This window comes from Carcharodon carcharias, chromosome 4, assembly GCF_017639515.1.
Source record: "Carcharodon carcharias isolate sCarCar2 chromosome 4, sCarCar2.pri, whole genome shotgun sequence".
Classification (NCBI taxonomy): domain Eukaryota; kingdom Metazoa; phylum Chordata; class Chondrichthyes; order Lamniformes; family Lamnidae; genus Carcharodon; species Carcharodon carcharias.
Genome location: NC_054470.1, coordinates 152,472,596 through 152,498,113, shown reverse-complemented (window position 1 = coordinate 152,498,113; position 25,518 = coordinate 152,472,596). Strand labels below are relative to the sequence as shown.

Sequence of the window (25,518 nt, the reverse complement as noted above, 5' to 3'; positions counted from 1 at the left end):
ACAATCTTAAGTAAAAATAGAAGCCCATAACTTTAAACTTTTTATACATAAGTTTTAATAAAACAGTGTTTGTTTTGAAGTATTGTAGATTCTCTATTCACATTAAGTTTTTGCTCTGTATTTCCTCCAACATAGTTGGTGTCATGGGGGGGTGGATTTTCTGGAGCCTGCAAGAGCAGGAAACGTGTCGTGCCGGGTGACTGAATTAGCTGGGAGCTGAAATTCCAATTTCCCAACCGTGGGTTTAGATGCAGAGATTAATTCAGCAGCGTGTTTGTGGGTGTCAGGCCTCATGCTGTCCTGTTGCGGGTTTCCACTTGTAATCAATTTGTATGCCACGAACACTCATCAGCGTAAAGCATTTTTAATTACATATTACCTTCAAGGTAAGTCAGTGGCGCATGAGATTCGCACACTCAGTTCATGTTTTGTTTGGAGGTGATGCACCAATCAGCTTTGTGCAGTTGTGTCTGAGATCAGTGCTTTTCCTCATTGCATTCTGCAGCATAAGGGAGGGGAGCAGGAGAATGGCAGCTTGCATGTGGGCTTGGGACTGGCAAGGGTGAGTCAGTGGTGAGGTGGTCGGGGCGGGGGGGGTGGTGGGTGATGTGCAGTGGGGTCAGGAACATCGAGAAGTGGAAGAGGGAGGGGTCTGGCATCCTGGGTGTGGTGGGGATGGTGGGAACAGTCAGTCAAAGTAAGAAAATGAGGAGCCTAAAGGGCGGTGCCGTACTGTCCGCATGTGGGTCCATCTCAAGGTGTTGGCTGGCAGGGTCCTTACAGGACTTTGAGTTCACCTACAACATTTCAATTATCCCCACTGAGAGTGATCTTGGAGCCAGTGGCATAGTGGTATTGTCATTGGACTGGTATTCCAGAGACCTAGGGGAATGCTCTGGGGACCTGGGTTCGAATCCCACCATGGCAGATGGTGGAATTTGAATTCAATAAAAATCTGGAATTATAAGTCTGATGACGACCATGAGAAACCATTGCCGATTGTTGTAAAAACCCAGTTATTGTAAAATTCACTGATGTCCTTTAGGGAAGAAAATCTGCCATCCTTACCTGGTCTGGCCTACATGTGACTCCAGGTCTACAGCAATGTGGTTGACTCTTCAATACCCTCAGAATGACAATTAGAGGTGGGCAATAAATGCTGGCCTAGCCAGTGACGCCCACTTCCAATGCAACTGAGCCTGCAAGTTCTGCTGTTTAGCTCTCTGATTGAGCTGGTCTCAACAAATAATGATGAATAAAGTGAAACAATGTGATGCGAAATTTAAATCTGAAAAGCACCCATGCCACCTCAGTGCTCTCAATCAGCCTTATGTTAATGGTAATGGAGTTGGGCAGGGAAGTTGTCCAGGAGGCCCTTTTATTACTCGCCCATAGTTGCTGCATTGTCAGCTGATGGCAGGTTTCACCACTGTAAAGCTTCCTCTGCTGTGTGATCGCAGGTGTCTCCCATGCACACTTGCGGCACTTCAAATTTTAATTGTAATGGTGTGGGAACCACAAAAAGAGAGTGAAAGTGGCATCTATTTCCTGGTCTGCTGTCAGGAATGGCACACCCCAGATACAATTTTGTCCATTGTACTTATTACAACAAGCTGATTTTTGAGATTAGTTTCACCAGTTTCTGAAGGTCTTCGCTTTTGATTAATTTCTAGCTGTTGTTTCCATTTGAGCTTTTGTTTCATGTGGTCAAGTTTGCTAAATTAATATTCCTATTTCTCTCTCACTTGTTCGCTTTGCTCCTCTCCTTGGCACACTTTAATACAGCTCAGCTGTCACTGTCGTCAGTTAGTCCCTTGAAACGAGAAATGATGTCTGCCAGGCTTCATGATTTGTATGTCCTCAGGTGACTCAGCAGGCCAATCCTGGAGCCAGAGGTATTTGGGCAGAGAGGACAAGAATTGCCCTGAGGCTCTCAAGCCAGGTTTCTGTTTCTCTCCTTCCACTTTTGCTGCTTTCTCTGCAGTAGTTTATGCGGTCAGTTTCCCACTGTGTTGCAGCCTGTTGGGTGAGGCACCGCCACATGGCCCGGTTTACGGTAAGTTCATCCCATGCACTGATTTCAATTTCTCCCCTTTTCACCGAGGCCTTTAGAATGTCTGAAAAATGTTTTCTCTGTCCTCCTTGCGATTGGGTGCCATCTTTAAGTTGTGAAAAGAGGTTCTGTTTCAGAACCCAATGTTTTGGCATGCCAATGCAGTGTCCAGATAGCGATGCTGATTTCACATGATCAACGTTGGAGGAATTGGCTTCGGTGAGGATGCTGGAGCTTATTCCTCTGTCTTTCCACTTGACTTTTAGTATCCTGCAAAGACATTCCTGATGGAAATTCTCCAGCGCCTGGAGGTGCCTTTGATAAGTGACCCATGTCTCAATGCCATGTAGTAGGCTGGTGACAACAATAGCGCTGTAGACTAAAGCCTTTGTCCTGTTGTAGAGATCTCTTTGTTGTCAAAGACATGGTTGGAAGGTTTACTGGCACACTTGATTCTGTGCTGGATCTCTCTCTCGATGGTGACCTTTTTGAGAAAGGTAGCTGCCAAGATATGGGAAGTTTTCAATGACTTCCAAAGTCTCCCCACCTTTTAGTCTTTTAATAATAGCTTAAGATGTAGGTACTTGTCTGGGGGAGGGCTGGTAGAGGATTTTGGTCTGGCTGATGTTGAGCGAGAGACCAGCCTTTTCTTTTGCAGAGTTGAGGAGGTTGAGGGTGGTCTGAATATCGCTTGCAGGGTGGGCCCCAACTGTACAGTTATCACCATATTAAGTTGTGAATATACTGGAGGGTCACCTTAGGCTTGACCTTCAGCCTGTTGAAGTTGAAAAGCTTCCTGTTGAGTCAAAATTCAATCGTGACTTCTTGTAGAAGTTGGTCAGCAATGAGTTCCATGAGAAGCCACAGGCACAATCTTCTTCACTTGATAAATCCAAGAAAACTATCTTGCAAAGAACTCTGCATTTCCTTTATTGATCCATCAAAGACCTTTGACTCTTATCGACCATGAAGCCCTTTGGAAAGTCCACCAAAACCTCGGATGTTTAGCAAAATTTGTTACTATCCTGCAACTCCTGCATTGCGGTATAACAGCAACCGTCCATTGCAGTGGATTGAAGACCGAGCCCTTTCGTAGCCAGACAGGTGTCAAGAAAGGCTGTGTGATTGTGCCAACCCTCTTCACTATCTACAGTTCAGCATGTCAACATTGTCAAAAGGGGAATTTATATTCTATGGATCTCTGAACCTGCCCCAACTGAACTATTCACAGAGCTGTGTGGTTATTTAGGAATTTCCAAATTTACTGCAATGGACTGGAGCAGGCAACTTTACGGGAAATATTTGTATCCTGCTCTGCCTTTGGTGTTGCTAGCTGGGATTTTACATGGAACAAGATATTTGTAAGTCAATGAGGGATTTTCATAAAATGCAGATGAGTACTAAATGATGGGTCAGTTTGATGTGATAATACAGCTATTTTATTAAGGTGGGGCACCCTCTCTTTTTTGGTCATTTCATTTTTATAAAAGGTTTGCTGGATTAAAACAGCTGCAAATAGAGATGGTTACATCAATCCTTACAGATATGCTACTACCAAAGTAGATGAGAAAATAATCCAACCTTCACCTGGCAATTCAGGCGCAAATATTTTGACATTATTTACAAGTTACTCCAAGGATCAGTTTGCAGCATTTTAGGAGAGTGCACTCCAGGCATAAAGAGAGAGAGAGCCATTATTGGCAAGGGTAGAGTAGCAGACCAACCTGCACAAAACCTAACCCTCGGTCCTACTCTCTGGAAATTCCTCTCTAAATCTCTGTCTTTCCACCTGCCCATCCTCCTTCCAAAAACCTCTTAAAACCCATCCCTAAATTAAAAATAGCAAGCTATTGTTGCTTCTACATGAGGATTGATACATGTAAGTTGTCATAGCTATCTCTTTCAAAACTGCAGATTTCTCCCAATCCTGACAAATAAATGCTGCCGGAACAATGGCCAAACTAAATTGTCCTGATGTGGACTAAAAATCATGTGATGATCCACATTCCTGGTGGGCAAAGTTCTACAAGTACAGTTCTGAAGAGTTAAGCAAATATCTCTTGAGTATTTTGGTTGGACTGAATTATATTCAAAGAAAATGCCTTTCTGTAAAATAACTGGTTAACTTTTTCATTGATTTGGATTAAATTTGCAGAAGTTAAATGTTCAGAACTTTAAAAAAAAATCGAAATGAACTGTGCGCTGTTTACTGTAACTAGAGCAATTATTAATAGCTGCTCTGGAGGAAGGCCATTTACAGCATGTTCTTGTTAATTATAGCCTTGAGTTTTACTGATCCAGGTAAACAATTAGGAGTCAAAGGCAGGTCTGCCAGTATATGAACAGAGAAAAAACATGAGTTATGCTTTGGATAGAGTTCCTTCATCAAAATTAAAGAAGGCAGCAAGCAAACCTCTTCTAGATTGAGCAAAACAAGGTGGAAGGTGAGAAAAGTACATCAAGAAAAGTTCACGGGTCAGATGTGCTAAATACTAGTAATTGCTCCAGATTGGAGCAGACGAGAGCATATGACAGCACACGGTGAAGGAAGTAGATTGTTTAAAGTGGTAAACACAATGGACTGAAGAGCAATGATTATCATGAAGATTGAGGTCAGGAAGAGATCCAAAAGAGAGAGAAATGCCAAACTGATCCTCATGAGCTGTTCTTTAAAAAAAAGCAAGCATCCTTGCATTTATAAAGCATTTTTCCTGACCTCAGGACAGCCAAAACACTTTACAGCTCATGCACTATTGAAATTGGCATCACATCCACAAACATTCACTCCCTCCACTACCAATGCACAGTAGCAGCAGCATGTACCATCTACAAGTTGCACTGCAGGAATTCACCAGGGCTGCTTTGACAGCATCTTCTAAACCCTTGACTACTACCATCTAGAAGGACAAGGGCAGCAGACACATGGGAGCAACACCACCTGGAAGTTCCATTCCAAGTCACTCACCATCCTGACTTAGAAATATATTGCTGTTCCTTCACTGTCGCTGAGTCAAAATCCTGGAACTCCCTTCCTAACAGCACTGTGGGTGTACCTACACCACATGGACTGCAGCGGTTTAAGAAGGCAGCTCACCACCACCTTCTCAAGGGCAATTAGGGACGGGCCAATAAATGCTGGTCCAGCCAGCAAAGCCCACATCCTGTGAATGAATTTTAAAAAAATGTAATTTAGTAAGTTCTCCTACATTTATATTATTCTGTGACTGCATCTGTAATAGGCTTACTGTGGAGTGGAGAGGCTGGATAATATTTAACAATTTCTATGTTGTCCTTTGCAATTTAAAAAAATCAGAGCGCAGACCTGTTAACAGGCACTGTGTCAGCACATTTTGCTTATGTCATGATATTATCTAATCCTGCAACACAAGCATGTAGGTGCTGATCGTTCTCAAAGCATTTAGAACCCTACGGAGGAAACTATAGTTCTGACATTCCATACACTTGTCTTTGAACTTGATTTTTAGCAGGAAATCCTGTGGATCCATCCATGTAGTGTGTGTGTGCCCACTGGGTACATGTCATGTACAGCATTGTATGTGGACAATAGTGACAGATATGGGGCTGGATTTTCATGTTCGGCTCGGGGAATGAGAGTTGGGCCATTTCCTGGATTTGGAAACCTGAGATCATACCTGCCTTATTTTCATCTCCTGGAGACATGAGCAGGCAGGACTTTGATTTCACAGTTCATTTCATTCTGGAAATAGCTGTAACTCAGGAATTGGAAGAGAGGGAGGAACTCGGGGAAAATTACAATCATTAGTGAAGTGGTATTGAGCAAATTGTTGGAGCTGCAGGCTGACAAATCCCCAGGTCTGGATGGACTTCACCCTAAGGTCTTGAAAGAAGTGGCTAGTGAGATAGTTGATGCATTGGTTTTAATTTTCCAAAATTCTCTTGATTTGGGGAAGGTTCCATTAGATTGGAAAATAGGAAATGTAACTCATTTATTCAAAAAGGGAGGGAGACAGAAAGCAGGAAACTATAGGCCAGTTAGCCTAACACCATAGGGAAAATGTTAGAAGCTTTTATTAAAGATGTTCTAGCAGGGTACTTAGAAAAATTCATCAATCAGGCAGAGTCAACATGGTTTTGTAAAAGGGAAATCATGTTTAACCAATTTATTGGAGTTCTTTGAAGGAGTCACGGATAAAGGGGAAGCGATAGATGTACTGTATTTAGATTTCCAGAAGCCATTTGATAAAGTGCAGAAAATAAAAGCTCATGGTATAGGGGGTAACATATTGGTATTGATAGAAGATTGGCTAGCTAACGGGAAGCACAAAGTTTGCATAGATGGGTCTTTTTCTCGTTGGCAGAATGTGACGAATGGTGTGCTACAGGGATCAGTGCTGGGGCCTCAACTTTGTACGATTTATATAAATGACTTGGATGAAGGGACCGAAGGAATGGTTGTTAAATTTGCTGATGACACTAAGATAGGTGGGAAAGTAAATTGCGAAGAGGACATAAGGGGGCTACAAAGTAACATAGATAGGTTAAGTGAAAGGGCAAAGATCTGGCAAATGGAGTATAATGTGGACAAATGTGAAATTGTTCGTTTTGGCAGGAAGAATAAAAAAGAAGCTTATTATCTAAATGGTGAGAGATTACAGAGTTCTGAGATTCAGAGGGATTCCAGTGTCCTAGTGCATGAATCACAGAAGGTTAGTATGCAGGTACAGCAGGTAATTAGGAAAGATAATATAATGTTATTGTCAGGGGAATTGATTCAAAAGTAGGGAGGTTATGCTTCAGTTGTACAGGGCATTGGTAAGACCACATCTGGAGTATTGTATACAATACTGGTGGTCTTATTTAAAGAAAGATGTAAATGCGTTAGAAGCAGTTCAGAGAAAGTTTACTAGACTAATACCAGGAATGGGTGGGTTGTCTTGTGGAGAAAGACTGGACAGGTTAGGCTTGTATCCACTGGAATTTAGAAGAGTAGGAAGTGATTTAATTGAAACCTTTCAGATCCTGAGGGGCCTTGACAGGGTGGATGTTTCCTCTTGTGGAAGAATCTTGAACCAGGGGTCACGGTTTAAAAATAAGGGTCACTCATTTAAGACAAAGATGAGGAAATTTTTTTCTCAGAGTTGAGTCTTAGGAACTTTCTTCCTCTAAAGGCAGTGGAAGCAGAGTCCTTGAATATTTTTAAGGCAGGGCTAGATAGATTCTTGATTAACAAGGGGATGAAAGGTTATCGGGGTTAGGCAGGAATGTGGGGTTGAGGTTACATTCAGATCAGCCATGATCTTATTTTGAATGGTGGAGCAAGCTCAAGGAGCTGAGTAGCTTACTCCTACACTTAATTCTTATATTTGTACGTTTGTATGACTCCTAGACTAGTGTCAGAGGACTATGGGTGCTGAGGTGTGCAGGTTAGAAGGCCCACTTTAGTTTGCTACGACATCAGTCCAGCTCTCCAACATTATTCTTATGCCCTTTAATCCTCACCTTTCACCTCCTACATGCTCCCATGCCTGGTCCATGCCCATTCATATTCCCCATGCATCCTCCATGTCACCTCATATTCCCCATTCCTCCATGTATCTTCAATAGCTACTCATCCAGTATCCATTATGTACAGTCCTCAGGAGCCATGTAATAGCAATTCGAAATCTTTTGAAATGGGCTTGAAAAAAGTGCACCTCTAACAATCTAATAGAGCCAATAGTCAAAAATACAACCAATCATATTGAAAAAATACTCCTGATCCAATGGAGAAAGTTAAATCCCATCATGTGATCATTCAGTTGTAAAAACAAGCAAGCATCTATGCGATAACCACCTTGGGGAGAGAATCCTTTAATAACTATCAGTTAAACTGTGTACACAAACCCCTGCTGAAATAAGTGGTTCTGAGCTGTTGAAACCCAGCTCAACCTTCATAGAAACATAGAAAATAGGAGTAGGCCATTCAGCCTTTTGAACCTGCTCTGCCATTCATTATGATCATGGCTGATCATCCAACTCAATAGCCTGCTCCTGCTTTCTCCCCATATCCTTTGATCCCTTTTGCCCCAAGAGTTATATCTAACTCCTTCTTGAAAACATACAATGTTTTGGCCTCAACTACTTACTGTGGTAGCGAATTCCACAGGCTCACCACTCTCTGGGTGAAGAAATTTCTCCTCATCTCAGTCCTAAAAGGTCTACCCCGTATCCTCAGACTGTGACCCCTGGTTCTGGATTCCCCCACCATCGGGACCATCCTTCCTGCATCTACCTGTCTAGTCCTGTTAGAATTTTATAGGTTTCTATGAGATTCCCCCCTCATTTTTCTGAACTCCAGCAATATAATCCGAACTGACTCAATCTCTCCTCGTATGTCAGTCCTGCCATCCCAGGAATCAGTCAGGTAAACCTTCGCTGCACTCCCTCTATATCAAGTACATCCTTCCTCAGATAAGAAGACCAAAGCTGCGCACAATGTTCCAGGTGTGGTCTCACCAAGGCCCTGTATAATTGCAGCAAGACATTCCTGCTCCTGTACTTGAATCCTCTCACTATGAAGGCCAACATACCATTTGCCTTCTTTACCGCCTGCTGCACCTGCATGCTTACCTTCAGCGACTGGTGTACGAGAACACCCAGGTCTCGTTGCACATTCCCCTCTCTCAATTTATAGCCATTCAGATAATAATCTGCCTTCCTGTTTTTGCTACCAAAGTGGATAACCTCACATTTATCTGCTTTATACCGCATCTGCCATGCATTTGCCCATTACTCAGCTTGTCCAAATCACACTGAAGCATCTCTGCATCCTCCTGCCCAGCTTTGTATCATCTGCAAATTTGGAGATATTACATTTAGTTCCCTCATCTAAATCATTAATATATATTGTGAATAACTGGGGTCCCAGCACTGATCCCTGCGGTACCCCACTGCCTGCCATTCGGAAAAAGACCCTTTTATTCCTACTCTCTGTTTCCTGTGTGCCAAACAGTTTTCTATCCATCTCAATACACTACTCACAATCCCATGCTCTTCAATTTTACTCACTAATCTCATATGTGGGACTTTGTCGAAAGCCTTCTGAAAGTCCGAATAAACCACGTCCACTGGCTCCCCCTCATCAGCTCTACTAGTTACATTCTCGAAAAATTCCAGTAGATTTGTCAAGCATGATTTCCCTTTCGTAAATCCATTGCTGACTCTGTCCGATTCTGCCACTGTTTACCAAGTGCTCAGCTACTAAATCTTTTACAATGGACTCTAGAATTTTCCCCACTACTGACATCAGGCTGACTGGTCTATAATCCCCTGTTTTCTCTCTACCTCCCTTTTTAACTAGTGGGGTTACATGAGCTACCCTCCAATCTGTAGGAACTGTTCCAGAGTCCATAGAATCTTGGAAGATGACCACCAATGCATCCACTATTTCTAGGGCCACTTCCTTAAGTACTCTGGGATGTAGATTATCAGGCCCTGGAGATTTATTGACCTTCAATCCCATCAATTTCTCCAACACCATTTCCCTACCGATATTGATTTCTTTCAGTTCCTCCCTCTCACTAAACCCTGTGTTCCCCAACATTTCTGGTATGTTATTTGTGTCCTCCTTTGTGAAGCAGAACCAAAGTATGTATTTAGTTGGTCAGCCATTTCTTTGTTCCCTATTATAAATTCCCTTGTTTCTGACTGTAAGGGACCTACATTTGTCTTCACCAATCTTTTTCTCTTCACATACCTATAGAAACGTTTACAGTCAGTTTTTATGTTCCACGCAAGCTTACTCTCGTATTCTATTTTCCCCTTCTTAATTAACCCCTTGGTTCTCCTTTGCTGAATTCTAAACTGCTCCTGATCCTCAGGTCTGTTGTTTTTTCTGGCCAATTTGTATGCCACTTCCTTGGATCTAATACTATCTCTAATTTCCCTTGCAAGCCCTGGTTTGGCCTCCTTTCCCGTTCTACTTTTGCACCAGACAGGAATTAACAATTGTTGCAGTTCACCCATGCGCTCTTTGAACGTTTGCCATTGCCTATCCACCGTCATCCCTTTAAGTAATGTTTCCCAATCGATCATAGCCAACTCATACCTAATACCATCGTAGTTTCCTTTATTAAGATTCAGGATCCTGGTCTCAGAATCAACTACACCACTCTCCATCTTGATGCAGAATTCTATCATATTATGGTCGCCCATCCCAAAGGGGCCTCGCACAACTAGATTGCCAATTATTCCTTTCTCATTACACAATACCCAGTCTAGGATGCCCTGTTCTCTAGTTGGTTCCTCAACATATTGATCCAGACAACCATCCCGTATACATTCCAGGAATTCCTCCTCTATGGTATTGTTACTAATTTGATTTGCCCAATCTATATGTAAATTAAAGTCACCCATAATTACAGATGTTCCTTTATTGCATGCGTCTCTAATTACCTGTTTAATGCTATTCCCAACAACACCACTACAGTTTGGGGGTCTATATTACAACCCCTACTAACGTTTTTTGCCCCTTATTGTTTCTCAGCTCTACGCATACAGATTCCACAGATCGTCAGAGCTAATATCTTTCCTCACTATTGTTTTAATTTCCTCTTTAACCAGCAATGGAACTCCACCGTCTTTTCCTTTTTGTCTGTCCATCCTAAATACTGAATACCCCTGGATGTTCAGTTCCCATCCCAGATCACCCTACAGCCATGTCTCTGTAATCCCAACTATATCATACCTGTTTACATTTATTTGCGCGGTTAATTCATCCACTTTATTGCGAATGCTCCTCGCGTTAAGACACAAAGCCTTAAGGCTTGTTTTTTTAACATTACTTGTCCTGTTCCCACTATTTTTCACTGAGGCCCTGTTTGCTTCTTGTACTTGATTTCTCTGCCTATCACTTCTTATTCCCCTTTCTATCTTTTGTTCTTGTCCTTGATTCCCCCTCCCCTAACTCCTTGCGTAGGTTCCCATTCCCCCTGCCATTTTAGTTTAAAGCCTCCCCAGCCACTAGCAAATATTTCCCCTAGGACATCAATCCCGGTCCTGCCCAGGTGTAACTCAGCCAGTTTGTACTGGTCCCATCTCCCCCAGAACCGGTCCAAATCCCCCAGGAATCTGAAACCCTCCCCCTCACACCATCTCTTCAGCCAAGTATTCATCCGATATATCCTGCTATTTCTACTCTGACAAGCATGTGGCACTGGTAGTAATCCTGAGATCACTACCTTTGAGGTCCTACTTTTCAACTTACTTCCTAACTCCCAATATTCTGCTTTTAGGACCTCATCCCTTTTTTTACCAATGTCATTTGTACCAATGTGTACCACAACCACTGGCTGTTCACCTTCCCCCTTCAAAATGTCCTGTAGCTGCTCTTGAGACATCCTTGACCCTAGCAGCAGGGAGGCAACATACCATCCTGGAGTCTCGTTTGCGGCCACAGAAACGCCCATCTATTCCCCTTACAATTGAATCCCCTATAACTATTGCATTTCCACACTTTTTACTCTTCCCCTGTGCAGCAGAGCCAACCGTGGTGCAACGAATTTGGCTGTTGCTGTTTTCCCGAGGGGCCTTCCCCTCAACGTATCCAAAGTGGTATATCTGTTTTGCAAGGGAATAGCCACAGGAGATTCCTGCACTGCCTGCCTAGTCCTCTTGCTCTCCATGGTGGTCACCTATTCCCTTCCTGCCTGTGGACTCTTAGCCTGCGGTGTGACCACCTCTGTATACATGCTATCCACAATACTCTCTGCCTCGCAGATGCTCCACAGTGTCCCCAGCCACCACTCCAGCTCCAAAACCCGGGCTTCTAGGAGCTGCAGCTGGAGCACCTCCCACACACATGCTTGCCCTGGGCACTGGAAATGTTCCTGGCTTCCCACATAGAGCAGGAGGAGCACACCACAGCTTTCAGCTTTCCTGCCATGCCTTAGCCCTTTAAATTAAATGAAACCTTTTGGAAGATATTTAATATCAAAAAATGTTAATTACTCTAGGGCCCTTCTTTCTTGCTCCTCGTTGTGATAGAATATAACCCTTACAAACAATGAACCACAAAATAAGACCTTAAAAACTATAAGCGATAAAAGTAGCAAATACTTACCTGACCGTACTCACAATACTGAAAGGATCACCTCATTCCCTCCTTACCTCCTCCCTCAGCCACCAAATTCCAACTTAAGCACTCTACTGCAGCCCAAAGCAGCACTCATAATGGGCTCAGCTGTCAAAACAAACCCTTGCAACTGCAGGCAAAGGAGCCTATTGAAATGGGAAAAACAGATGGCTAGGTTCTTTTCTAAACTACGTCAGATGACCTGTTATTCACAGGTTTCCAGTAGCAGTTAGCTTTTTTTTCCCTCTAAGTGAAAGCTGCAAACCAGTTTTTTCCAAATTGAAAGCACTGTGGACATTTGAATCACTTCAGATCAGAACACTACATCTCCCTATAACTGCTTTCTTCAGTTTTGAATGTATAATAGCACCTTTCCAAATGGGAGATGTACTCTAATGCGTCTCAATACTTACGCAATACTAATCAATGTAATAGTCAACATTCCTTTGCAGGACAGAGCCTTATGATTAATAAGTGCCATAAAAACACATCTAACTCATAAAACAGCATCTAATAATGACATCTGAATTTGTGAAAACATCCAACATTTATCTGTCAGAATATTCCTCAGCAGGCTTCTCCCAAAGCTCACCAAGCCTTAAACAAGGAGGGTTTACAGAAACCTTCCAAAAATCATCCGCCATGATGAAAACTGGGGGACTGGAAGAAGAAATTTTCCCTAGGGCTGTCAATGGTGAGCCTGATGTCAGAGGACATGTATGTGAGGTCGCGACCTAACCCTGACTCAAACCTCTTCCTGACTATGGGAAGACCGTGTGCGCCCATTTATATATCAGAAATATAGATTTACCTTGAAGAAGTAGTTTGGTGATTCCCAACCCCAGTCCTGATTCCAAAAGGACATGAAAATCTGGCCCCTGATGTTGGTCATGTATCTTGAGCTATACTGGAGCGCAGTTTAGTTTTATTTGTTGTGTGACAAAGATCTGCTATATAGAATATAAATTTGTAATGTCATCTGGGTGTGCATATGTAATAAATATATTTATATATAATATATATCTTTTTGAAAAGAACATTTTGTGGTAAACCAATGACACTGGCCTACAGCAGCTACAAGTTACATTTGTGAAGGCCACAAGCCTCTTTATGGAGCCACAGAATCTACGGAGTTCTCAGAGACAATGATTAAGATGAACCCCAGATTGAAACTAGAGAGGTCATTTGACCCAGCTCTTAGGTGCAAAATATACTGGATTTGAACTAGCGTACAGAGACAGCCACAGGGGCAATAGGAGCAGCAGCCTTACATCCTGTCCCCACCCCACGCTCTCTGAAATCTCTCTCGACAAAGTTGAACCCTAGTTGTGATTTGAAGACCCATCGGAAGACCTCATTGCTGCACACCAGGAGTTCTTAAAGGAGGGTTCCAACTCAACGCCACTGCCTTCAAGAGAAACCAGAATCAACCAGCCATGACTGCAGAACAACTGCTTCAGTGAGAAACTGAAGTATCATCGGCTGCCGTGGAAAGTGACTCTCTAACTGTGGACAAGCATTTGGACAATCCATGAATAATTTTTCTGACCATACCTTTCTTTTACTTGGTTTTGACATCTGACACTCTGTAAAGTTTTATTTCTTTTTGTGCATGCCTGAGGAAGTTGGGTGTGTGTTTTATGTTTAGTGAAAAGTTGTGTACATTTTAAAGCTTTTTGTCAATAATTACTGTATCTTTTCCTGAGTGACTTTTAGTAATGAAACTAACTCCTTGCTTGTTAACTCGAGGAATTTGGCTGACTAAATTCTTACACTGAACTATACACAGATAAATATATATTGAATTGGCAATATCGCATTTTTTTATAATTCAAACTCTTATAACCAACCCAGGAGTAGGACAAAGAGATGATTCAGCTCACATCTCCTAACCTATTCAAGGCAAGGTTTGATCAGGGATAGTCAGCATGGCTTTGTCAGAGAGAGGTCATGCCTAACAAATTTGATTGAATTTTTTGAGGAGGTGACCAGATGTGTAGATGAGGGTAGTGTAGTTGATGTAGTTTATATGGATTTCAGCAAAGCCTTTGACAAGGTCCCACATGGGAGGCTTATAAAGAAGGCAAATGTACATGGAATACAGGGTAATTTGATAAGGTGGATTCAAAATTGGCTTAGTTTGTAGGAAACAAAGGGTGAAGACAGAAGGATGCTTTAATGACTGGAAGCCACTGTCCAGTGGTGTACCACAGGGATCTTTGCTGGGTCCCCTATTATTTGTCATTTATTTAAATGACATAGATGACAATGTGGGGGGTAGGAGTGTAAGTTTGTGGATGACACAAAGATTGGCCGGGTGGTTAATAGTGAGGTTGAGTATCTTGGGCTACAGGAAGATATAGACAGGATGGTCAAATGGGCAGGTAAGTGGCAGATGGAATTTAACCCTGAAAAGTGTGAGGTGATACATTTTGGAAGGAGTAGTTTGACAAGGAAGTATTCAATGAATGGCGTGACACTAGGAAGTTCTGAGGAACAAAGGAACCTTGACATCCGTGTCCATAGATCTTTGAAGGCGGAGGGGCATGTTAGCGGGGTGTTGAAAAAGGCATATGGGACACTTGCCTTTATCAATCGGGGCATAGATTACAAAAGTAGGGAGGTCATGTCGGAGTTGTATAGAACCTTGGTAAGGCCACAGCTGGAGTACTCTGTGCAGTTCTGGTTGCCACATTATAGGAAGGATGTGATTGCACTGGAGGGGGTGCAGAGGAGATTCACCAGGATGTTGCCTGGGTTGAAATATTTAAGTTATGAAGAGAGGTTGGGTAAACTTGGGTTGTTTTCATTGGAGCAGGGAAGACTGAGGGGCGACCTGATCGAGGTGTACAAGATTATGAGGGGCATGGACAGGGTGGATAAGGAACAGCTGTTCCCCTTAGTTGAAGGGTCAGTCATGAGGGGACACAAATTCAAGGTGAGGGGCAGGAGGTTTAGGGGGGATGTGAGGAAGAACTTGTTTACCCAGAGGGTGGTGACGGTCTGGAATGCACTGCCTGGGAGGGTGGTGAAGGCGGGTTGCCTCACAACCTTTTAAAAAGTACCTGGATGAGCACTTGGCACATCATAACATTCAAGGCTATGGACCAAGTGCTGGTAAATTGGATTAGGTAGGTAGGTCAGGTGTTTCTCACATGTCGGTGCAGACTTGATCGGCCGAAGGGCCTCTTCTGCACTGTGTGATTCTGTGATAACAATTGTGGGATGTGGGTAATGTTGGCAAATCCAGAATTATTGCCCATCCTGAGAAGACAGTGGTATGTATTTTTATATTACAACATTACTACTTTGATAGTGTTCCCACAATGCTACTGGAGAATTGCAGGATATGGAGTCCATGGTAATCAAAGATTGGCAGTATCAGGTCAGGATGCTGTGGGGCAGAGGAGAAATTGGTGATCTTCTCACAACATTACCACTGCTTTTTTCTTCAGTGGTAGAGGTCAGGGAATAGGAAGGTACAGTTGAAGTAAGCTCGGTGAGTTTTTTTGCAATGACTCCTGTAAGTAGTACATAGTGAAGCCACACTATGCTATTGATAGAGGAGTGAATACTTAATATGGTGGTAGGATCACCAACAAGTGAACCACTCTACCCTAATGTTGCTGAGTTTGCGTATTAATGCATCTACCTATCAGGAGGATAGTAGATACACTCAGCAACTTGTCTTAAATAGCACTATGGACATAGAAAAACGTGTTCCATATTCTCAGAATCATAGAAGCTTTACAGTGCAGAAGGAGGCCTTTCAGCCCATTGTGTTTGCACTGGCTCGCTGAAAGAGCATTCTGTCTAATCTCATTCCCCTGCCTTATCCCCATGACCTTGCGCATTCTCTCATTTCAGAAAGCAACCCAATTCTCTTTTGAATACCTCGATCAAACCTGCCTCCACCACTCTTTCAGGAAGTTCATTCCAGACTCCAACCATCCTTTGGGTGAAAAAATATTTCCTCACCTCACTTCTTCTCCTTTTCCCCATTATTTTGAATTTGTGCCTCTAGTTCTTGATGTTCTCTTCAGTGGGATTTGTTTCTCACTGTTTACCCTATCCCATACCCCTCATGATCTTGAATACCTCAATCAAGCCTCCGCTCAGCCTTTTTTTCTCCAAGGAAAACAGCCAACCTCTCCAAACTATCTTCATAGCTACACTTGTTTAACCCTGGGATCATTCTTGTCACAGAGGTATTAGGAAGAAATGGAATTGCACCAAAAAGACCTATTGGGGTGGGTGACCAAAAGCTTGGACAAAGAGGTGTGTTTCAAAAAGGAATGATGAAGGTGTTCTGGGAGGAAATTCCAAAGATTGAGATGTAAGTGGCTGAAGGCACAGCTGCCAGTAGTGGGTTGGAGGAAAGGGGAATTCACAAGACACCAAGATCAGTGGAAAGTCGGATTCTGGGGTGCGGAGGTGGGGGTCGGCGAGTGTGATTGCTATGGGGGTTCAGGCAGGGGGTATGATGGTCGTAGGACTGGAGGTTACAGAGGTATGAAGCATTGAGGAAATGAAAGGATTAAAATACAAGTATCAGAAATTTTAAAAAGCAAAATACTACAAATGCTGCAATTCTGAAATAAAATTAAAAATTCTAGAAACATTCAGCAGTTCTGGTAGCATCTGTGGAGAGGGAATCAGTTAACGTTTCTGGCTGATGATCTTATTATCATAACTGGAAGAAACTATGAGTATAAAAGGTTTTAAGCAAGTACGGAGGCAGGGAAAATGTTGAGGGTGGTCGTGGGTGACAAAAAACAAACAGGAAGGCAATGGTAGAGTAGAAGGCAAAAGATTAAATGACTAAAGCAATTGTGTGCAAGGCAAAAGGTTATGGTTATGGAGTATGTAAAGAAGCAAAAGATTGGTCTGGAGGAGATGTGTATGAGAAAAATAGAATCATCAGCAGCAGCTGCTGTTCAAAAGCAGAAATCAAAGGGGCAGCAATCATGAACTGAATGGTAAAAATTTTGAATTGAAGGCATTGATGGACCAGGAGACAATATTAGCCAGCATGGACACGGGTAATGGGTGGGCAGAATTTGGAATGAGTAGTTTGCCACATTCCTGACTTGAACCTGGAGAATTTGAGGGGCCAGTGAGTGAGTCACTTGTCTCAGAATAAACGGCCTTTGCCCTATTCTTATGGGCATGTTTTTGTCACAGAAGCTCTATTTAATCATCTGATATTGATGACCATCAAAATTTTGATGATGGGGGTACTCCGTGATAGTAATGCTGTTGAGGATTGCAGGTGGTGATTGGGCTTTCTCTTGTTAGAGATGGTCATGACACAAGTATTACCTGCCACTTTGTCAGTCCAAACATGGATGGGATGGTGATCAAGTTCTGCTGAGGCTGGGAGGGCTTCTTCATTGTTGAAATAATTGTGGATGGTGCTGAAAACTATAAAACCATCAGCAAACAGCTCCGTGGCTGAGCTTATGATGAAACATTCAACCAGTTGCTGTTGGTTGGGCAGAGAACTTGTCTCTGTAGCAATGTTTTGGTGCTGTTGTGATTGGCATCTGACATCCATGATCATCTTCCTCTTTTGCCAGGTGTGTTTCCTCCAATTAGCGTATTTTTCTTTTGACCCCCTCCTTCCATTTTTCTGAGTTTTAGTGTTGCTCATTGCTTCCATTCTCCATCAAGTACTGACTTGATGTTAAGAGCAGCTACCCTCTTCTCACCTCTGGCATTCAGATGTTGCTTCCATGTTTGAATCGAGACTTTGATTATGTCTGGAACTGAATGTTTTTGGTGGAAATGAGCATCAGTGAATAGGTTATTAATAAACTGGTATCATGATTACATTATTAATGATTCCTTCCATCATTTTACAGATAATTGGGAGTAGACTGAGAGGGGAATAATTGGCTTGATTAGATTTATCATTCATTTGCCAGGTATGACCCATACATGCAATCTTCTATAAATGTCAACTGTAAAAATAACTGGATCAGTTTGTCTGGGGTGATGGGGTAGACGCTCAATAAATGGATATTGAGTATGGTGCTCACAATTCAAGTGCCATGAGGTATTTGTCTCTGTCACTTGGAATAGGAACTGTTCGCAGTGAAGAACTTAGTTTCTCTTCATAGTTCAATAATTCCTATTCTGTAGTTCACCTTAATCCTGAAATTCCCATTTTGCCATTTTTGGACTAGCTAGCCCTTTTTCCCACTGGAATAAAAACACATATCTATATTTACTCCTTTACCTCAGAATTTCACTCATTCACATTTTTTGTTCAGAAAAAATGATGTCTCCATCAAAATAAGTGTAAAATGGAAGATCTGGTATCAGCCGTTGGCTGACTTTCAATAATGTTCCATATTAGATTGTGTGAATGTCACACACTGAGGCTTTTCTACATAACTTTCATCATTGTGACATTTGTTAAGAAATATGAATAGACTGCCATTTTTCATTAAATATTGTATATTCCAATATGCACAAGCTGCTCTGGTAATGTACATGAGAATAGAGGGGTTTCTTCGTCACCAGTTAGTTAGCTTCCACAGTGAACCATTGCTTAAAATTAAAATCAGAACTATTGCTTTTGCCATTTAATTGTTATTGATATGCCATATTAATTTAAAAGGTATATCTGGCTACAGTTGATAACCATGCTGTCTATGAAGCAAGAGTAGTGGCAAAGCCAGCCAACATTGTTTTGACCAGTTTCTGTGCACATCAAGTACCTGTGACTATGTTTCAATCTTCAAACTAAACAATTGAGAGATCCACGTCAAACTAGTACATGTTTGCCTGAAAAAGAATGCACCATTTCTCCCTATAGAGACATCTTTGCGTACCCAAACCCAGAGGACTTGCATGCAGATAGAAAACACCTAAAGTCTCTGCAGAGTTACAGCTGGCTGTTAACCAGCTTAAAATTGCATGGTTTAACTAGGAGGGGTGAACTCCGTGTTGTTAATACAGCTAAATACACTAACTTTTGGGTCATTGGCTTTCAGGGCTACAGGCATTTGCCTGATATGAGTTTCAAGCTACCCAAACAGATACAATCAATAAACCAAGCTGGTCATTCAGTCATCAACAACCTCCAGGAGTACTGAAGAGGCTTGGCCTAAATAGCCAAGTGGTTATGGTACTGGGCTTGTAATCCCAAGATCAAGAGTTCAAATCTCACAATGGCAAACTATGAAACAATGTAACTTCATTTGAATAGGAACAGATGGAAACGTGTTTGTACTCGAAAGAGTTACTTCACTCATAATTAATTAACGAGTCTGCTACAGAGGATTGATTCATTCCAAACTTCCACCACCAGTTGCGCCACTTCTTGTCAACCTGTCATTCAGAGACACTTCTTACCTTTCCCCATCCCACTCGGGGGATAGTCACTAGTTCAGCAGAAAGCAACTTTGAGCTTGAGCCTTTGCTGGAGGAGGGCAGGTGCTGGTAATTCCTCTGTGATTACCCTTTGTCATGAGGCCAGTCTTTTTACCCAAGAGAGCTAACACCTGTCCTCTTCATGCAGAAAATAAACAGCCATAATCTAAAACCATGTTCACCAATACGATTGCAAAGCAAAGGCTGCGTCAAAATAGTCAGAATTTCTTGATTGATTGCTATGCCGCCCTGTTTTAACATGAAGTAATATGGAAAGGAATTGAAGAGCACTTCTGACAGTGGGCTTTGCACAAACTTTAAAGGTCTAACCTATTCCATTAACTCATAAGCAGCAATTACAATAGCACTTAGAGTCCTGAGGAATCCCTGGTGTTTGAGACTTCTCATGTACATACCTCAGAAGGTGCATTCCGCAAACCAAATCCTAGACCCTTTAAACGTATTGCCCAGATAAGATGAGCCAAGTATCCTTTGGTTTTAAAAGCAAAATACTGCAGATGCTGGAATTCTGAAACAAAAACAGAAAATGCTGGAAAAACTCAGCGGGTCTGACAGCTTCTGTGGAGAGAGAAAAAAACAAAGTTAACGTTTCAAGTCCTTATGACTCGCAGCATTTTCTGCTTTTGTATATACTTTGATTTTAATTGCAGATGGGCAGCTACTAGGAAATTTTGAATTTTTTTCTGTAAAATGAAGGATGATTTCAGCAGATTTTAAAAGAATAAATCTTTATTTTTCAGAATGGGAGCATCTGACAATATCTGCAAAGGTCAAAGTACATTTATGGAAGAGCTGACAGAGGCCGCTGAGATCATTAAGAAGGCAACATCTCGATCTTTAATCATCTTGGATGAGCTGGGAAGAGGCACCAGTACTCATGATGGTATTGCCATTGCTTATGCAACTCTGGAGCACTTTATTAAGGATGTAAGTATTTTGCATGCAAAAATGAATTCCTAAAGGGCTGAAAATGGGTGTTCAGTTCTAAAGCAATTAGATTAACAATGAAGCTACTAAATTAGTGCTAAAAGTGGATCTTGGTGCATCAGTAAGGTCAAACTGCCCTTTTGCTAATGCTCTTTTACTATTTGAATCTACTTTCCAGACTGAATGTTTTTTCTCTCCATTGGCCAGTAGATTGTGTCCATAGAATCATAGAATGGTTACGCCACAGCTGGAAGCCATTTGGCGTGTCATGACCGTGCTTACTCTCTGCAAGAGCAACTCATTGGGTTCCACTGCCTTGCCCTTACCCCATGGCCCTGCAGTTCTATTCTCCAGGTTCTTGTCCAATTCCCTTTTGAAAGCCCCAATTGCATCTGCTTCCGCCACACTCTCTGGCAGTGTATTCCAAAACCTTACCACTTGCTGCCTAAAAAGTTTTTCTTCATGTTGCTGTTGGTTCTGCCAATCACCTTAAATTGGTGCCCTTTGGCTTTCGACCCTTTCGCCAATGGGAACCGTTTCTCCTTATCTACTCTTTCTGGACCCCTTATAATTTTGAACACTTCTATCAATCTCCTGTCAATGTCCTCTTATTGAAGGAGACCAAACCCAGCTTCTGCAGTAACTGAAGTCCCTCATGGCTGGAATGATTTTTGTAAATCTTTTCTGCACCCTCTCTAAAGCCTTCACATCCTTCCTAAAGTGCCTCAAATTGGACACACTATTCCAGTTGAGGTTGAACCTGCCTTTTATAAAGGTTCATCATAACGTCCTGCTTTTGCACTCTATGCCTCTATTTATTAAACTCAGGATCCCATGTGCCTTTTTAACCACTTTCTCAACCTGCCCTGTCAGCTTCAAGGATTTGTGCACATTTATTCCCAGATTGCCCTGCTCCTGCACCCCCTTTAGAATTGTGCCCTGTATATTGGCGCTACTCATCCTTCCTACCAAAATCTATCAGTTCACATTTGTCTGCACTTAATTTCGCCTTCCACATGTCCACCCATTCCACTAGCCTGTCTGTATGTCCCCTTGAAGTCAATCACTATCCTCTTCATTGTTCACAGCACTTCAAGTTTTGTGTCATTTGCAAATTTTGAAATTATGCCCTGCATATATTAATGGATTATTAATATATGTCAAGAAAAGCAGCCAACTTTGTATTCACACTGCCACTTTCCTTTTTATTCCATGGGATTCAACTTTCCTGGCAAGTCTGTTTTGTGGCACCTTATTGAAGGCCTTTTGAAATCCATATACACCAAATCAGCCACATTACACTCATCAACCATCTGTGTTGACACTGGGTGTACCTACCTGATGAATTGCATTGATTTAAGAAGGTGGCTCACCATCCAAGGACAATTAGGGATGGGCAACAAATGCCAGTGATGCTCACATCACATCAAAAACTCAGTCAAGTAGTTAAACACAATTTGAATAACAAATCCATAATTAATCTGTACTTGTCCAAGTGACTGTTACTTTATCCTTAATTATTGGGTTGAATTATACAGGGCACCATGGTCCCCAGTTGGCTGTTAATAGACTGAAGTGGGATTCCTGGCCCTCAGGGACAGGAAGTCTCACCTCAGAGGCTGGCAGACCTCAATGTATCAGTAGCGCCAGCAAGAACGGTGGCCAGTGCTGGTACTGCACTTGGGCAATGAGAAGGCGAGCTGCAATGAATGAGAACTTTGTGTTTTGGGGTTGGTGAGGTGGATGGGGTCTGGAGTTTGAGAGGCAATGGGGACAGGGCAACCCAGGGGTAGTGGTGGTGGTGATGTTTCACCTTTTGGTTTTTGGGGGGGCGGTTGCCTTCAATGGGCTCAGGAGCTAATTAAGGAGGGACAGCCCTGCCCACTAGCATCCCGTGCAGGGAAAACTGCTTGGCCAGCTGCTTGGCATGGGTGTGTCCCATCACTGAAAATGGCTACTAATTGCTTAAGAGCCTCAATTGGCCCACTGGCAGGTGGGCTGCCCGATGCCACTCCCGCCACTGGTTTAATTGTGATGGGGACAGGGTTGGGTGAATAGGCAGCGGGAAGACTGCTCACTGGATTTAATGTGTCCTCCTGCCTTCCCCCCTGTCAGTGGGGGAGTGTTAAAGCTCATTGTTTCTAAAAGCCTTCCCACCACTAGGGTTGAACTGACTGGTCTATAGTTGCAGGGTTTATTTTTACACCTTTCATTTTTTAAGCAAGTGTGTAATGTTTTCAATTCTCCAGACCCTGAGAACCACCCCTGTACCTTAAGGAGGATTGGAAGACTATGGCCAGTTCCTCCACAATTTCCACCCTTACTTCCATCAGCATTCTTGGATGCTACCCATCCAGTCCTGATGACTTATCAACTTGAAGTACAGCCCACCTTTCTGAATCCTTTTAATAAAATCAATTTTTAGCCCACCCAGTTTCTCAATTACCTTCTCTTTCACTGTAACTTTGGAACATCATCATCCTTGGCAAATGCAGATGCAAAATACTCATTCAATACTTCAACCATGCCCTCTGCCTCCATGTGTTGGTTCCCTTTTTGGTCCTTAATTTAGCTCACCTTACTACACTTACTACCATTTTACTATTTTTATGCTTATGGATACGCTGAAGACATAAATTTGGGGTAGAGGAAGACTAATTCCATGACCACAGAATATTTGATGCCTATAGCAGTTGCTAGGAGTGAGTTGGGGCAGGGAAAAGAGTTCATTTCCCAGCTGTAACATCCTACACTTTGAACACACATTTCACACCAAAACTTTTCATGTCAAGTTTCAAAAGCTTTAAAGAAATAAAATTCAAAAAATAAAAAGACTTTGAGAAAGGATTGAACTGTGCTAATTCAAAACAAACAAGAGGCATAAATTGCCTGCTTATTTTGTTAATTTGACAGCAAAATGGCAACTTGTAGTTAAAAATTATTTTTGATCTTATTCTCCAAAGTTATCAAAGTTTTGATCTGTTCATTTTTCTAGCTGCTTTTATGGTCCTCTGCATAAGTTGCGTTTTGGCAAAATTTCTTGACTGCTGGCTGAGATCTTGCCTTCCAGCTGAGTAGCATTTGTCAATGAAAATACTGCTCACAGAGAAAGTTTGAACACTAATCATATATTTGGCATAATCACAATCCCTCTACACTTAAGCTCAGAAAAGTGAAAGAGACAGTTTATATATAAAGAATTATAGTATCATGAGTAGCAAGGATCTTTGATCTGTAAAGCAGGCTTTGCCATTTTGTTAGCCATGGCAGCTCTATCTTTCCCTAAATCCCAGTGACCTTTAATTGCCAAGTAAATATTACCCTTGTTTTTAAACAGCTGAATTGATTTTGCACCCATGGCCTTCTGAAGCAGTGCATTCCACATACCTACCTGCAATGTTTTACTGTATTTACTTTTAATTAGTTTAGCTCAAATTCTGTTATGCCCCTCCCACTGGATACCTCTACTGGAGCAAAGATTCCTTCCTTACCTGTTCTTGTCAATTCTTTTCTTTTTAAAAAAACACTTCAATCTGATCAACCCTTATCCACCTTATCTCCAGACGCTATGGCCTCTTTTTTAACTGCTCCTCCCTCACACCCAGCCTGGTGAAAACCATTGTTTACTCTCCAGTCTTATGGCACATTTTGTCTTCTTATGGAAATTTGAAAAATTATAGCTGGGCAGCTAAATTTATTTTTCTACCAACCCCCTTCATCCCCTCTGTGCTTTCCCATTTAGATTATGTTCCCATTGCATTCTCCCAACCAAAATGTGTTGCTTAACTTTTTGTCACTCTATCTGCTGTCACTGTGGTAAAATATAAAACCAATCTTATCTGCAGCAATAGGCAGTGAAACTTGCAATAAAATAAATTTGTTATTTTGACATTTTGTAGTCACTTGCCTGTAGTTTCCTTTGGATTTGTATGTAGGGTATACATTTTCTCTATTACTTGAAATTGCTATTTCCATATTAGGGGAATAACACTGGACATTTCTGTACTTTCATGTGCCTTAATACAGAATGATTGTCCTGCATAATTTGTAATTGTGTTCTTTATTTTTTGAATGGTGTGCATTGTGAAAAGTGACATGGGCCCTAATATGAATAGCAGGTTTTTTCATGGAAATCTTAATTTTATAGTTACTACTTGCCTGTCACTAATGCTGATGACCTTTTTCTTGCTGAATAAACATTTTTGACAGCTTCAAACCGTTGCTGTAGGGATGCTGATTGATCAATATTCACAGTTGTGTTTCATGTCAATGTTGGTTCATTGCTGCAAGGGCTTTTAACAGTGTATCCTGGCAACGTATTTCTATTTTTACAAGTTATATTATGTTAGATTAAAACCGTACAACATGGAATAATTGCAAACAATGATGTGCACAATGGGATTGGGATAAAGAGGTGTTTGACAACCTTTGTTGGCAAAACCTTTGGCCCATGTTTTGTTACTTTGTATTGTGTGCCATTCTAAATAAACCAATAAAAGTTTGCAATGAATTACAATTAACTGCGATTGACAGCTTATACAAAATTAAGAACAGCTGATTTAAATAATCAATCGAAGAAAGAGGCAAAAGCATTGAGATTATTTAAAATACAATTAGGTGATGTGAGAGTTAATGTACTGGACCAACATGCTTTTGATGTGTGTAATGCTTTTTCTCATTTCTGACTGTTATTATTCTTGTGTTGCTGTTTTCTAAATGATTGCCACAGGAGTGATGATTCCAGAAGTCATTTATGGCTGATTGTTTCTGCGAATTGGCCACCATCGCCTTACTTAGAATGATTTCACTTGAATTTCTTTTACCATTTCATTGCCAGAATTCTCTGGAACTGACAGTCCCTTGTTTCTCCTCCTCCCCCACCTCATCTTGTTCATTCAACCACCTTCTGGTGAGGAAGACCATTTAGGTTCATCTTAGATCATCCATCCAAAATGACCCGAAAGTTCCCCCATCGCAGGATTTAACTGGTTCTTAAATGATTCTGGAATTTCCACCTCTTCTCCTTTATCAAAGAGCATATTTA

At 41.8% G+C, this 25,518-nt stretch overlaps 1 protein-coding gene across 2 annotated transcripts in view; it reads left to right on the top strand.

Moving 5' to 3' along the window:
- Positions 1-25,518, top strand: part of msh3 (mutS homolog 3 (E. coli)) — a 341,409-nt gene that overhangs the window by 260,435 nt on the left and 55,456 nt on the right. For both annotated transcript variants that reach the window (XM_041186817.1, XM_041186818.1), the window contains one exon: positions 20,288-20,474. In XM_041186817.1, coding sequence (XP_041042751.1) covers positions 20,288-20,474 — 187 coding nt within the window. The remainder of the gene's footprint in view (positions 1-20,287; positions 20,475-25,518) is intronic.